Raw genomic sequence first — 16,664 nt, forward strand, 5'->3', positions numbered from 1 at the left:
CAAAAGTGCTTAAAATATGTCTTAGTTAAATTTACCCTTTCCATCATTCTCCTTTATCCCCCCTACCTGTGTTCTTAGAGTAGTTTCAACAGGTCTCCTTTTTCCACTTTCATACATGTTTACATAATATTTACACCATATTCACCCTCCTACATCCTTTTCTTACTATTTGGTCTTTTAAAATTTAAATTAATTTAACTTAAGTTTAACTTTTAAGCTTAAATCTGTAAAGGTATGACAGGGGGCACTTTGTCTATAGAAATTAATACAACTTTTACAAGTATTTTAAAAGTAGTGTTAGTAAAGAAAAAGAAAAATGAAGTTTAAGTGTTTATTTCATAGCTAAGAGTCAAATGATACTGCTTAACTGCCATATTGAATAAAAAATTTTAGATGATTTAATACCTTAATTAAGCCATAGCTTCTTTTCCTATAACAGAAGTATCATTAGGAATTAATATTTCTTTTTAAAACACTTTAAATTGCATAAAGTAATGCCATTATTGTACTTCCATACATGCATATAGTATGCATGAGTATTTGGTCATACTCATTCCTCTGATTGTCCTTTCTTATTCCCACTCCCCACATTTTCTCTTTCATATGCCTAACAGACCCTCCTCTCCTTCTCCCCCATTAGGGGAATGGATATTTCTCAGTGAGAAAACATTCCACTACTCAAAATTTTTTTGAGGTTCACCTTAACTATTACTCTTAAACTCAAGACATGTTTGCGATGAGCAAGGTACCTTTCCATACTTACTAAGTCATTTAGCCCTCATAACAACTTTTATACAGTGGGCCATTTTTTTTCCATTTTGTATATCAATAACTGAGTAAGTCCCAGAGATTCTTGAGGAATTTTCCCATAGATATACCGCTAGGATGCAGCACAGTGAGATTTAAGGGTACATTACGGGGTCCAGAATCCAAGCCCTTCACTTCTATGCTACTCTCTCAAATAAAATAGCACATAACAAGTGACTTGATTTTCATAAAGAATTCTATAGACACATCCATTCAACCACTATCTTTCTAGAATATATAAAATATTTGAAACAGTGTTTCTTTATTAAGATGGCCAACAAGTATTTGAACAAATGCTCAACATCACTAACAATCAAAGAAATGCAAGGGAAACCCACAATGAGATATCTCACCCCAGTCAAAACAGCTATTATGAAAAGAGAAAAAATAACTGCTGGTGAGGATGTAAAATAAGGGGAATTCTTACAGTGTGTGGTGGGAATGTAAATTAAGAGATCCACCATGAAGGACAGTATGGAGGTACCTCAAAACAAACCTAGAAAACGATCCAGTATAAGATCCAACTATCCCACTTTTGAGTATATATACAAAGGAAATATTATTAACATATCAAAGAGATACTTGCATTTCCATGTCTATTGCAGCACTATTCACAATAGCCAAGATACGGAATCAACTAAGGTATCTATTAGCAGAAGAATAGATAAAGAAAATATGGTATATTTCTACATTGGAATCTTTTTCAACCTGTATCAGTCAGTTTTCTGTCACTGTGACAAAATACCAGAAACCATGAAATTTTAAGGAAGAAAAGCTTATTAGGGGCTCACAGTTTCAGAGGTTTTAATATAAAGTCATTTGGCACAATTTATTTTGGGCTTGTGATAAGGCACTACATCATGGCCGGGAGCACAACACAGAATAAACTGCTCACCTATGGTAACTGGGAGGCAAAAACAGAGAGAGGAAGGAACTGGGATCTCAACAGTCTCTGCAAGACATGCCCCTAGTGGCCTAACTTCTTCCAAATAGGCCCACCTTTGAAAGTCTTAGCATCTTCCAACATTGCCACAGGTTGAAGGACAATGAAAATCCAAACTATAGCACAGCCAAAAAAAAAAAAAAAGGACTGAAATTCTGCCATTTGAACTGGAGGCTATCATTTTAAGTGAAATAAGCTAGGCACCAAAAGACAAATACCACATATTCTTTCTCATATGTTTATAAAGTTAATGTTAAAGACAGAGTAAAAAAGTAATTACTAGAGGCTAAGAAGGTTGGTAGGGATTTGGGCAGAGGTAAAGGAAATTTGGGTAACAGGTACCAAATAGTTAGGAAGAATAAGTTCCAGTGTTCTACACTACAGTAGGATGATTATAGTTCACAATAACATATTACATACTACAAGAGAGAAACTTGAAGGCTCCACCATAAGGAAATGGTAAGGAGGCCAGGTGTGGCAGCACATGGCTATAATTCCAGTTACTCTGAAGGAAGAGATTGGAAAGACTGCAGTTTGAGGCCAGCCTGGGAAAAAGTTAGTGAGACTCCCATGTCAAACAATAAGCCAGTTGCGGTGTTTCACACCTGCAATTCTGTGTAATTATAGGTAGGAAGATTGAGATCTGAAGCCCTGGGGAAAAAGCAGAAGACCCTATAGGAAAAATATCTATATTAAAAAAAAGGACTTGGGACACAGTTCAAGTGATAGAGTGCTTTTGTAAATGCTACAATGTACCCCTACCCAGCACAACAATAAACACACACACACACACACACACACACACACAAAATGGTAGAGTGCACACTTAGCAAGCACAAGGCCCCAAGTTCAAACTGTAGTGCCACCAAAAAAAAAAAGGTAAAGAGAGGAAAATGCTAATTATCCTGATTTGACTAGTATACACTGGATATAGGCACTGAATTATCATAATTTACCCTATAATACATATAATTATTATGTGATACCTGAAAAGAAAAAATAAAAAGCGGTTATTTTGGAATAAGGAGTATGGAATTTAGTGAACCTATTTTTATTTGTATTTTTCAATGAATTTAATGCTTTAGAATGCATCTCTATCAATGTTCAGCAAATGAAGCCATTAATGTAAACACAAAAACAGATTATAGGATCTAATCTCAACTTTAACACTGTTGCTATTTGTTATTTGTGGTTTTTGTCTCCATGTTTTAGGTATATTTTACTCTGGCCCTCCACAGGGCTTAGCACAATTCTGGGCAAAGCAAAGATGCTATAACTATATTGACTGATCATCATTAAACATTAAATTCTACACTGTGTCTAACTTTATAGAGATAAAGATATTTCTAGAAGCATTTCCCTAGGACTGGCATGATTTGTACCACCTGGCAGAATCTCAGGTTCCACTCCAGATTTATTGAAGCAGAATCTGCATTCCAACATGATCCTCCAAGAGACTGGTTTGCACATTAAAATTTGAGAAATACTTATTTCTAAGACATTGTTTTTCTAAGTGTGCTTGATTATTGACCTATTAAAATTGCCTGGTTGTCAAAAATGTAGACTATTAAGACTCCACTCTATTCCAAGTGTCACTAAAGTTTAAGAGCCAAAGCCAAAAGAATGAGAAAAAGTACTGAACAACAGGAGCAGGAATATTAAACAGAGGGCAATGAAAGAGCTGAAATAAATCAAGAAAGTAGCAATAAGGAAGAGAGGCGATAATCAGAAAGAAAAAGAGTAACCTGGGAACATGGAGTAAGGACATTAGCAACTGAATACTGACAGTAATGTACATTTCTTTTGCTTTCTTTCTTTTTAAAAAAATTGATTATAATCTCTGACAGGAAAACAATCGGACTTAGAAAAAGATTGAGGGATATGCAATGTCCTCACACAACAATAAGATTCAGTAACATTTTTGACTATGTGCCCACCACACAAGCATGCAGTTTATAAATGTTCCTGACATCACATGTAATTTTGAATATGTACATACACTTTTAGAGACATTTCCATATGCTTGACTCGTGCAATTGCTTCATCTCTCTCTTCAATGGCTAGTCGCAGTCTAGACATAACAGCTTCATCACGTTCTTTCTGTGCAAAATAGACTTCTTCAACCAGAGCTACCAAAACAGACAACCCATAATCACTCATAGAAAGGAAAGGAGAAATGCATACATTTAGCAAAAATGAAAGTAAAAAATAGTTGCTATTTTAAGGAACCTTCATTTATTTAATTGAATTAGTTTCAGGAACCTAAGAAAACATTTTAATAGATATTGCAAAACTGAGATGCCATTTCACATACATAAAAGGAGAAAAAGCTAAAAGGTCTAACAACAAATCTTGTGTGTTTATAAAAAAAGAAAACTCATATATTCTGTAGATATACATATGTATTTCTATAGCCCTAAGAATGCTTATTAAAGTTGAATATAAGTACTCTAATCTAGCAAATCCCCACTTTGGTATGTAGTCTAGAGGAATTCTTGCCCATGTACAAAAAAAAAGAAAACAAAAAATACTGCAGTATTGCTTATAGTAACAAAAACTTAGAAATAACCCAAATGTCCATCCACATGAGCAGGAATAAATAAATTACTATGCATTCAGAATGGAATACTGCAGGCATTTAAAATGCAGTAATTATGGACAGACAAACCTCAGAAATGAAACATTAACAAAAATAGCAAGTTGTAAAATGAAACAACTCTACCTGCTAATTATGCAGACACATAATTTTATTATTTTTTAGTAAAAATAATAAAAGAAGATGGAAATGATAAGCACCAAATTGAGGACAGTAGCAACCTCAGTGAAATGGTCCAGGGTAGAAGAGGGAATGGATCAGGGTAGAAATGTGATGGTTTAGCATTGCACATTTATAAACAGCAGGAGGCAACACTGATAGAGATTATTGCACAAATGATGTCACTTAGATTTTTAAAACTATTATGGGGAGCTTTGATGCTACTGAAGTTGCCCTTTCTTAAGCATAATTTCTATTGTTAGTATACTAGAGACTTAATTTTTAAAACACCACTGCAATGTTAGACAAAAGAGTCTCAAATACCTAGATTACTGAATTAAATTTTACTTATACTACCAAACCACAAAATAAATTTTTAAAATGTCTGTGAAATATTTTTTTAGTTTATAAAACAGTGGGTCATACCCAAGCTTGCTATAAGTTAACATACAAGTAATTAAGATAGTTATCATTCTACTACTTAAATTGTAAGTAAGTGGAAAAGAAACAAATCCTGAAAATGAATCAACTATTTTTTCTGTGATAGAACATGAAAGAACATAAATTTATTATGTTATGGAAAAACAAAAACCAAAACCACTTCTAAGAAGCTGAGCTAAAGGAAGAGAAGTATATGCATTCATTCATTTACTAAGTATTTATCAAATTTCTGTCAGTCATCCATCTTGTTTTAAGATCTATGAACACAATAGCCTAATAGTTCCTTACCACCCTGAGTATACATTCTATTTCAGGGAGACAGATAGAGAAAAATAGGCAGAAAATGATGACAGGCAGGTAGGTAGATAGGTAGGTAGACAGATAGATAGATAGGTAGATAGATAAAGACAGACAGATATGTACATACATGGAAAGAACAAACAGTAGTAAAGGCTTTGAAAAATAAGGCTGCATGAGAGAACAGAGCACAACTTATCTGCTATGGAAGAAAGCTATTTTTCAGAAAGCAGTGAGAAAAGCCCTATTTAAATAAATGACATATTAGCTGGGTATGGTGGAGCACAGCTGTAATTCCAGCTATATGGGAGATGGAGAATTAGGAAGATCATAGTTTGAGGTCAGCCCAGGCAAAAAAATTAGTGAGACCCCACCTCAACCAACAAGCCAGGCATGGTGGTACTCACCAGCTAGTGGGAAGTATGAGTAAGAGGATCAGCACCTGATACAGGTACCAAAGATAGAGGACCCTATCCAAAAAATCATTAAATATACAAAAGTGGGCTGGGGCATAGTTATTGTGGTACAGTGCCTGCCTAGCAACCCCAGTATGACCAAAGAAATAAATAATAAAAATTTTATAAATGATACTTCAACACATTCAAATAAGGAGAAGGTATATACATGTCTGCATATACACTCCCACACTACACACACAAACATAGAAAAGCTCCCCCCTACACAGAGATAGATATTCATACATAGACAGAAAGACAGACAGACAGATAGATAGATGATTGATATATGAAAGAAAGAAAGAAAACTAGAATTAACAAGAGAATTAACAATGCAAGGAGGGTCTTGGAAATATTTGCAGAACAACAGTAAGGCCAATGTGGGCTGAAGCACAGTAAGAGAGAGAGGGAGTCCTGAGAGATGCTACTGGGCCTTATAAGTCATAGAAAGTATTTTAGATATTGCCTAAGCATGATGGTAGTTATTAGATGGTTTTGAACAAGTAAATTAAAGCATCATATTTGTGTTTCAGAAGGAGTGTTCTGTCTTGTAGATGAGAAATAGTTGGGCAAAAGTGGAAAAAAAGAAAGCTATGGCAGATCACTAAATAAGAATTCACATCAATGGCTCCCATAAATGATCCATCTATGGAATCTTTTAACTACCTAAAAATAAGCACATATGGCAACCTAGAATATGGTTATTATACTAGCGGACTTCCAACAGTAGGAACAATTTGATCTGTGTTTTAGAGGGAAACTCTCACAGGTTTCAATACACATTGCACAAAGGTGAATGATGGAGGGGGTGAATTCAACTATGATATATATTGTAAGAACGTTTGTAAATGTCACAATGTACACCCAGTATAATAATACAATAAAAAAAGAAAAAATACTGATTGCAGGTATAAATGGGGGAATGGGTTATACATTTCCCTTAACTATTATTATAACAGTCTGGATAAAGAATAACAAAATCCAGAGCAAAGGCAATGGCAACGAAATGAAAAAGAGAAAAAGGGGCTCAATTCATAACAAAGAAAAAGACAGTAGAACCTTAGCATTAGTAAGCATGTATGCACTAAAACACAGAGAGAGAAACCAAAATGAAAACAGCTCAACTAAGTCATTCCTCAGCCTATCAATAGTGTAATCTTCATGATGTTTTGGGATAAATAAGTGATAAACATGGGATAAACGTGAGTCTAAGGAAAAAAAGAGTTTTTGCCTGACATTCAGGGAAAATCTGATCTAGAATTCAGTTCTAGTTCTGGGTAAGGTAGGGTAAACATATACTAAACACTGTCTCCAATAAGCACACTTATAAAATCTGGGCATATGGCACAGCAATTTGGCCAAGAAAGACTAAACAGAATTCAAATTCACACTGAAATGGTCATGAGTAATTCATTTAACTTTCCTCTGATACTCCCTGGCATGACTGCAACTCAGAAGACAGCACTATGGTATAAAAAAAGATTCTGGAAAAACTATAGTTCTGGGTAGAAGAAAACCCAAGAGTTCAGAAACAATGCAGGGAGGTGATCTATTATTTTTATTTTCTCTATTTCTTGTGTGTGTGTGTGGTAGTGGGATTTGAACTCAGGGCCTCACACTTGATAGGCAGGTTCTCTACTGCTTAAGCCATGCCACCCCTTCTCTATTTCTGAATGCTTCAGCTACCACACACTCTCACAAGGCTGGCATTATCCACAGTGAAATCAGCTGGAGAGGCAAAAGTACAGGAGTCAAATTTCTAAGGGAAGAGAATATACTTATCCTCCACGTGGTGGGTTTCAGGGAGGATGCTAAACCATTTTTCTCTCTGTCCTCTGGACACTGTGAAGCAATCACAAAAGTCAGAGGTTTGTACCCAAAGGATAGGAAAGAGGAACCATAAAAATGCAGATACTAAAAGGGGAAATATGGAGAGAGGAAGTATCTTAGGAAAGAAACATCATAAATGCTATTCAGGAAACTGCCATGCACACACATGATTCCAATCTTTATTAGCATACCAAAGATCTTGAGAATAAATGAATAAAACTCCACCCAGACTCTAGACTGACCATGGGCAGAGAACTCAAAGGGCAAGTTTGAACTAACATTGATGACAGCTCACAGAAGGTAAGCTAAACCTAACCAGGTCGATTGTGTGCTAAAACATCAATAGAATGTAAATAAGACCCGGGGTCTTTTAAGGTAATATATTTTCAATATTAGGATAGTTCCTAATATTGGATAGGATAGGTCCAGGATAAAATAAAAATTTACTTGAAATTAAAAAAAAAAACTAACAACAACAATAAAAACCTCCACTTGCATAAGAAAAAGAGGTGCTTACAAGAAGGATGCCAAAGGACAGAACTATATGACAAAGACTGAAAATGACACTAAAGTAGGTTCAAATAACACAAAAGAAGGTAGGAAAGAGAGAACTAAGGGACTAAAAACTAAGGAATCAAAAGGAAAACAAATAATAAACTGGTCATCCTAATTCTAGACATATCAAGCCACCAAGTAAAGACAGAGATTATCAGATTGAATTGGAAAAGACAAATAAGTATATATGAAGATCATTTAAAATATGATATAGGTAGATTAAAAATAAAAAAGATAAGGAAAGATACACTATGTAAACATAAATAAATATAAAGCAGGTATGGCTAAATTAATTTCAGAAAAAGTACACTTTAGAACCAAAACAATTACCAGGGATAATGTGAGGGATCATAACTGATAAAAGACCCAGCTCATCAAAAAGATAAAAATTCTAAATGTGAATGAATACATATAAAGCAAAACCTGACAGATCTAAAAGAAGCAAGAAAAATACATAATTATAGCTGGAAACTTCAACACATGATCTCATAGAGATAGTAGACAAATCAGCAAAAAAAAAGAAAAAAAAAAGAGCTAAATGACATTTATAAAACACTTCACCCAGAAACAGTAGAATACACATTCTTTTCATGTACAAATGGAACATTCACCAAAACACCCCAAATTTTTCTTTTCATGGACAAATGGAACATTCATCAAAACACCCCAAATTTTGGGCAGTAAATTAAATCTCAAAAATTTAAAAGAATGAAAATCATAGAAGGAATGTTTTCTAACCATATTAGAATTTAAGTAGTAATCAAAAGCAAAAGGATAACAAGTCTTCAAACAGTTGGATATTAAGGAACACATTTCTAACGAACCCGTGGATCAAACAGGAAGAAGTCTCAGAAATTAGAAAACATTTTGATCTGAAAAAAGTGAAAATGTAGCATATCGAAATCCGTGTAAAGTAGGAAAGCATTGATGAGAAAGAAATTTACACCACTAAATACATCTGATAGAGGGAAGATCTCAAATGATCATCCAGATTCACAGATGAAGAAGCTAGAAGGTAGGCAAAGATAACTATAATGTTCAAAATTATTAATAATTCATAAAACATTAAAAAATGTAATAAAGGAGCAATACATTAAAAATGAGCAAAAGTAGATACACAGATGGTAAATAAACACAAGAGAAAGTGCTCATATTTTTAGTCTTTACAGAAATACAAGTCACAATTACAATGAGACAACCAACACATTACCTACTTCAATGGCTACCAAGTGTTGACAAGAATATAGAATAACTCAACTCTCATACACTGAAACCACAGTGGGTAAAAAGTTTGGTATTTCACTTATATTTACCAAGAGAAATGAAGGCATATGTTCAAATAAAACTAAGAAAATATGCATGACATCTTTATTTACAGTAATAATAATCCAGAAAAAAACTGAATTTCTAATAGCAGTTGATGGATAAACTATATGACAGATTTTGTCTGAGGTACTTGATACATAAAATCAAATGTTTTTAATCACTAGTGAAGGTAAGTTTAAGTAGGAAATTGTTATGAACAGTTTTTGGAAGAACCAGCACTTTTTTGGCACAAGAGTTATACTTTTCTTTCTTTTAAAGGTATCATTAATTACTGCTATGTATCTGACTATGGTTATACAATTCTGCTAGCATATATCAATTCACCATGTCGTTAGCTATGTTCCCTTTTAATTCTATACAATCTCCTTCCAGGAAGGACAATCACAGCAGCTTAGAAAAAATAATATAATACATCTTGTATGGAATGGAAAGCAGTATGTTGTTCAGAAGAGTGAGGGTTTTTTTTATTATTATCATTATTGTGCTGGGTAGGGGTACACTGTAGCATTTACAAAGGTTCTAACAATGTATCGAATATATCATATTTGAATTCACTCCACTGCTGTCTGTCATCCCCCCTCCCCTGATTCCTGGAATAGTTTCAACAGGAATCATTTTTGTATTTACATACATGTGTATACAAGAGTGTGGGTTTTGATTAAGATCCAAGGTATTAAAATTCGGCAAACTTGTATTTGTAAATTTCATAAATTATTCTAGTTGTAGCTCAGGCATATGAAGTAGACCACTTATACTAGTTATGGGAACTTCAGTTACACAATTTACAAAAGTTCTTAGCCAAATAAATAAGACAGCGTTACATGGTTCTGCAATAAATATTAGTTCCATTCCACTGTTATTGTCCACTCTCTCAACCCACACACTCACAATGTGGTTAATTCCCACACACATTAGTAATGTGATTTTTCATTAATTTGGACCGTAAATATAAAAACACAATTTCATTCTCCTTTTGTTAACATTTTTCATTGGCAGGTAAAAATTGTACATAGTGAAAGAAAAATTACTCAGAATTCATTATATATTGCATATTGCACATCATAACATAATGGTTTATACAAAACATGATACTCTAAGATGCTTTAAAATATTTACACTATAAAATACTTGTAATTTGGAAGAAATATAGGATATAAAATAGTGATAGAATTACAGATCAACATGTATATATCATCCTAAATAGTCTGGCATATTGATAGCATAAATTGCTAATTACTAAATTTTAAATGCCAACAGATTTCCTATTCTTTCTATAAAGTGTGACCAGATCTGTTTGTTTGTTTGTTTGCTTGTTTGAGAAAGTCTCACTATGTAGCTAAGGCTAGCCATGAACTTTTGATTCTCCTGCCTCAGCCTCCAGTGTGCTGGGATTACAGGCACGTGCCATCACGTCAGGCTTAAGTGTGACCAGATCTTTATAATGACATTTAATACATGTTGTATTTCACTTTACATACAATTGCACCTGATGAAAGGGAAAAGGCTAGTTGTATCTAGGCCATTCATAGTCTAGTTATCTATATGCTTAAATGTAAATATGCTTTATATGAAGCGATTGCTTAGTCTTCTGTGATCAAGAAAAAATAGTTTTGTAATGCTATTTAAAATCCAAACGTGTATGTGCATTTAAGGAGATTTATCATTTAAGTACTGAAGGTTAAATTTCAAAATGCCTGAAAACACACACATATAACCACATATAAAATCTGGTTATATGATTATAAAAAATGTTTTTCAAAATTAAGGCATTACTGGATGATAATTTTAAACACCGATTAGGCTATATGTGAAATTTTTGGCTATGAAAATCTTGATTCTTTCTAGAATTCTGTACTTTTAAAGGATCAATATACAACTCTCAAACATTTTTAGTAAAGAAAACTTAATTGTAAACACTGAGCTTTTCCAAGGTAGATGACTATTACAAAGTTCACTAGAAAATCAATATAGCATTTTAGTTGGAATTTGCTCATTAAACACCCACAGCTCTAATGCAAATTATGATGGAATGAATAAAGCAAATACGCATGCTTCTTTCTTTTTATTAAATGTAAAATCTACTGTTAATTGCATCTCGTATGTCATACAAACTTTTCTCCTTAACTATTAAATAGAAGCTTTAACAAAAGTCATTAGAGATTCTCTTTCTTTGACTTGAATAAATTTCAATATTTGTTCAGTAAAGGTTCACAGCAGTTAAATTACATTAACAAATATTATTAGCTACTATGTAAGCCAACCAAGTAAAATACTTATATTGTAGGTAAAACAAATCATTGGCTGTTTACAATAATATTTGGATATCTCCATTTTTAAACAAGGTTATCAAATATCCTATAATTCTTAGTCAAATGAGAAAGATTCAGAGAGGATCATCCTCACCCCCCCACACCAAATACTCAAATTTGTTTAGTAAGCTAATTGTTTTCTAATATGTGCAAGAGTAAATATGAAGAAGCTGAACCATACCAAGTATGAGTTTATTGAGTCAAGGCAGAGTACATATTTTCTTAATAGAACCCAAGTCTATTGACAAACCCATATTCCACACTTTTCAAACTACTTTTGAAATACAGTAGGAGTGAGACAGTATATTGAAAAACATTCTAGTTTAAACAATGGATCATGATTCTCTAACATAATTTGAAGGATAGACATTTCTCAGGAAGAAGAATCTGGTTGTTAACATCCTCCCGGTAGTTACATAAATATAAAAGGTCAAATTAAAGAAATGGAAAAAGAAATAATCAGAATCTTAAATTTCAAATAATCACTGAATACAGTTAATGTTCCCAAATTCTAAGCATCACATAAAATGCAGACAAAAGTTTTGCAAAAGACTGGTCTTAACAAAAGAATTCTCAGAATCTATGAGTATCTACCATTACAGTTTCACATGGAGAATAATCACTTTGGGGAGATTTATAATGTTAAATGTATTCCTTACAAATAGGATAATAATTAGTGTTTTATGAAATTATCACATGTATAATCAAAGCCACAAATATTACACTGAGTCTTTTAATATATTTAAAATTACAGTTTAACTTTCATTGCATAAATTTCTCATTTAAAAATCTAAAATAGATGGTAAAAAATGTCTGGCATGCATAGAAAATTAACTAAACCTACTCACAATGGTGAATTCACCCTATTATTCCAGAATTCATGTTACAAAACTAATTGTTATCCTTTTCTAAAACTGGATTTTTGAACATTTTATACAATTATCTTTTTTGGTTAAAAAGCAATCCAGGCTCATGTAAAAATTTGGAGAAGACAGAAATGTTTAACTTAGTTTTCTAACTTTCTATGTATAAATAAAATAAACAATGTGTTCCTGTATCTTTCAATACTCTTCAAAAATATAAAATAGTGCATAGAATTTTATCATTTGGATTTATCATATTTTGCTCAACAAAGATACTCTTAATATGAAATTTTATACTGCCCCCACCTATTTGCTATCTAAATAACACTGTAATGAACATAGATAGCTAATAATTTAAGAAAATTCCTGAAACGATTTCAGTATGTTAAGTCAGCTTTTTAAATTCTTTGTATGCTGTCAATTTCTCATTGGTAAAAAAAGAAACACCAAAAAAAAAAAAAAAAGGAAAGAAAATGTACGTATATCGGTAAACAAGCATTGTATACAGTAATGGATATAGTAATTCCAGTAAAATTAAATTTTGTTGTTTAAAGGGTTGTACAAATCACAAAATCATGTAGAATAATCTTTGTATAAGGTTGACTTTGTAAATTTCTATACAACCTTTTTTCTTACATAAACACATATTGCCAAATTATGTGCCTATGAAAATATAAGAAAATGGAACAACAAAAAATTTTCCTTTGCAAAGTTGGTACTAATTTATACTTAGCAGCAGTATAGACATTAAAAATTAATTAGAAAATTATATAAAATAGTATGTTTAAGTAGCTAAACTTTATATAAAACATGAACATTTTAACAAAACCCTCAGCTGTTATATGCATTTACATATATATACATAACTCAAACATAGTAAGGACACTTTCTAAAATATGTTCTATAAAAATCTTCAAAGATTTAATATATTGATATAACTGTTGTTTCAATATGAAAAAGATAAGTTTATCCTTAAAGCATAAATCATAATCAATAATCTTATGCCCTTTTGACATGTAATTTTGACAAGTATTTTTCTTATTTACTACACAGGCTACATTAAAATTTCAATAGATGTCAATATGAAAATTCTTTGAAATGTAACCTCTATGTAAACTTTTCCTAACAGCATTTCCTCTTTAGAATCTTTAATTAAACATGTGAAAAAAGCTTAATATCACATTCTAAAGTTTTCTTGCTATTTTTATCATTTAAATACACTAAATACATATGTTCTTAATGCTTGGTATCATGCTAAATTCTACTATGCCATATCTAGAAAAGCATTTGAGTGAATTCATTGTCCACTCAACTTTAGTGTTTTCAGAAAAAATGAACATGAAGAGAGGTTATAAAATTGGTCATACTCTACCCATACATGCTTATCTTTTAATGTATGGATTTTTAATGCTCCATTATAATTAAATACTGTTAAGGCATTCATGTACTTGATAAAAGCCTATAATGTTTAATTGATGTTCATTATAATATTCTCAGGAAAATGGCATTTCTGTACTCCTGGTGTGTAGAACTAAGTCACTCTTGTCCTTTCCTTGTCTTTTTGAGACAGAGTTTCACTATGCAACTGATGCTAGCCTTTAACCCTCAATACTCTTGCCTCAGGTACCTGAATATTGATGTTTTCCTTAATCATTAAATGGTGGACATCACTTGAGATATGTTATTATAGTAACAAATAATGTTTTTGGTGGTGTGCTGAGGACCAAAACCAGGGCCTCACACATGCTAGGGAAGTGCTATAACCACAGAGTTACATCCCCTGCTGAACAAACTTTTTATAAGAAAAAAAAGGTAAACATTTTCTACTATACAACTTTTCAACATTAGTTAGCTGGGGTATCTCGATAAATATGCTATAATAGTAGATTGCATACATATACTTTTAACATTTTCATTTTAACTTGAATAGAAAAACTTCAGTTATAAGTTTCAGGGATTGTACAATTACAATTAAATTCCTCTACTCCTCACCAAAACAAATCTGTGTGCTCTATAATAAGAAGAGATTAGCAATATTTCCTTTTATATACAAAACAGTCTAAATTTGGGAGCACAGAATGGAATCTATGTTTAAGGAGAAAAGGTAGCTTAAAGTTTGCATCATCAATACAAGTAAGCTAAGCAAATTAAGTAACTACTGAATTACATGTTAAGATGCAATCAGATAGATGGATGATAGATTAGATAGAAAGACTGGTAGATAGATAATCAGACAGATGGACAGACTTACTTTTAAACACAAGACTTAGGAACTAAGGAGTTCTTTTGGCTAAAACCCAATATTGGCTTTATTTCAGTTTAATTGGAAGAGGATCTCAAATTCATCTTCTCCATGAGATATCAGGAACCTGGATTTCTCTTTGTACCAAAGGTTAATAAGAAATGTGTCTGCAAAAGTCAAACAGCATTAAATACCAAAAACTGATTATTATTCTACAGGAGTTGTTCTGTCATTCATAATCTCTCCATGCTCCTACCTTCCACAGCTAATCTTTAATGGATGACATGCAAGAAAGAAAAATAACTAACACATAAAGCTGAGCCTTTAACGTGAGCTTTTAAGAAACAGAAAAATAAGGTTTTTAAAGAAATATAAATATTTCAAACACCACAAAAATAACTTATAAGAAAAACTATTTAAATAAATATCCTTATGTAAAATTTAAACAGCATCTGTGTACTATATACGCAATAGAAAAATAAAAATTAAAGAGAATAAATAGTAGAACAATGCTCACAGAAATTGCTTAGGAAAAAGGAGAGGTTTAATTGAACAAGCTGTTTTTAAGTTATAAAAATATCACTGGCGTAAGAGCAAATTAATGGATATAAATAAGACCACAGAATATCATCTCTTATTGTTAAACTCAGTTTAATTTTAAAAATTTTGAAATGTTTATAGTTAATTACTTTTTTTAATTAAGAACCAATAAAGTACAAATATTCAATGTTTCTACTATTTCTCTTAAAATATCTTCTTGTATTTAAAGTTATACAATTTTCAAACAATATTATTCATGTATATAATTTTAATAAGTCCAAACACAGAAAAAGTCCTAAACAATGAACAATGAAATAAATTTTCCCAATGCTAATACACAGGAAGGAATAAGACAATTCATCTTTTCGTAAGACTAAATAAGACCTACTTACTATACATTTTTTCCCTTTTTCTTTTCTTATGTAGGTATTTTTTTTGAGACAGGGTTTCTGTATAATCCTGACAGGCTTCAAACTCAAGATCCTCCCACCTTGAGATCCTCCAGAGTCCTGAGACTACAGGTGTAGGATACTATGCCCAGCTTCATACAGAGATTTTTTTTTTCACAATTTCAAACTTTCTAAACAAGGCTAAGTGTGAAAATCAGGAAAAATGAAAAACTGCGGCAATCAAAATAGTCAATAAAAAAAGCTTTGCAAACTACTTTAAAAAAGAAATATATTTGAATTCTTTGTGAAACAAAACCATATATAACTATAGGGTAATTATCTGTATAATTAGTTTGGGATAGTTACTGATACAAATCTGTTAGAAATGCTTTGACTGTTTCTTGAGAAAACAAGTATTATCATAATTTCCATTTATAAAGTAACTTTATAAGTATGCTTAAATACTTATAAGCATTATCTAATTTAAATATCAATGCCACCTATAACAGGTTAACAATGGTTAGTAAGGCTGGGATTACACAAACAGTAAAAAGATTAGGCAAAGGTCAGAATCTAAAGTCTAAGCATTTAACTACTACCTATACATGGATGTGGTAGTTCTATGCATTATGCATGCTATGCATTATGATTATGAAGTGATTACAAGCAAAAAAGAAATGCTTGAAACCCCAAATCCCTTATTATTTTTTGCTGATGTATATCCAGTGTCTAATACATACATTGTCTAATTTATTACAGTCTTCAATAAATATTTATTGTTTGACTGGTAAAGAAGTTCACATTGCTCCTATCAATGATGATGATGATAGCCATGAGGAAAATGAAAACAATAGTGAAGTATGAAAAGGAGGAGAAGGTGAAAGGGTCAACTTTCTGAGATTTTATTATGAC

At 32.1% G+C, this 16,664-nt stretch overlaps 1 protein-coding gene across 14 annotated transcripts in view; it reads right to left on the bottom strand.

The window, feature by feature from the left end:
• Mipol1 (mirror-image polydactyly 1) overlaps positions 1-16,664 on the bottom strand; it is a 320,736-nt gene that overhangs the window by 210,150 nt on the left and 93,922 nt on the right. For all 14 annotated transcript variants that reach the window (XM_074068123.1, XM_074068126.1, XM_074068125.1 and 11 more), the window contains one exon: positions 3,750-3,879. In XM_074068123.1, coding sequence (XP_073924224.1) covers positions 3,750-3,879 — 130 coding nt within the window. The remainder of the gene's footprint in view (positions 1-3,749; positions 3,880-16,664) is intronic.

This window comes from Castor canadensis, chromosome 3 (genome assembly GCF_047511655.1).
Source record: "Castor canadensis chromosome 3, mCasCan1.hap1v2, whole genome shotgun sequence".
NCBI classification, from domain to species: domain Eukaryota; kingdom Metazoa; phylum Chordata; class Mammalia; order Rodentia; family Castoridae; genus Castor; species Castor canadensis.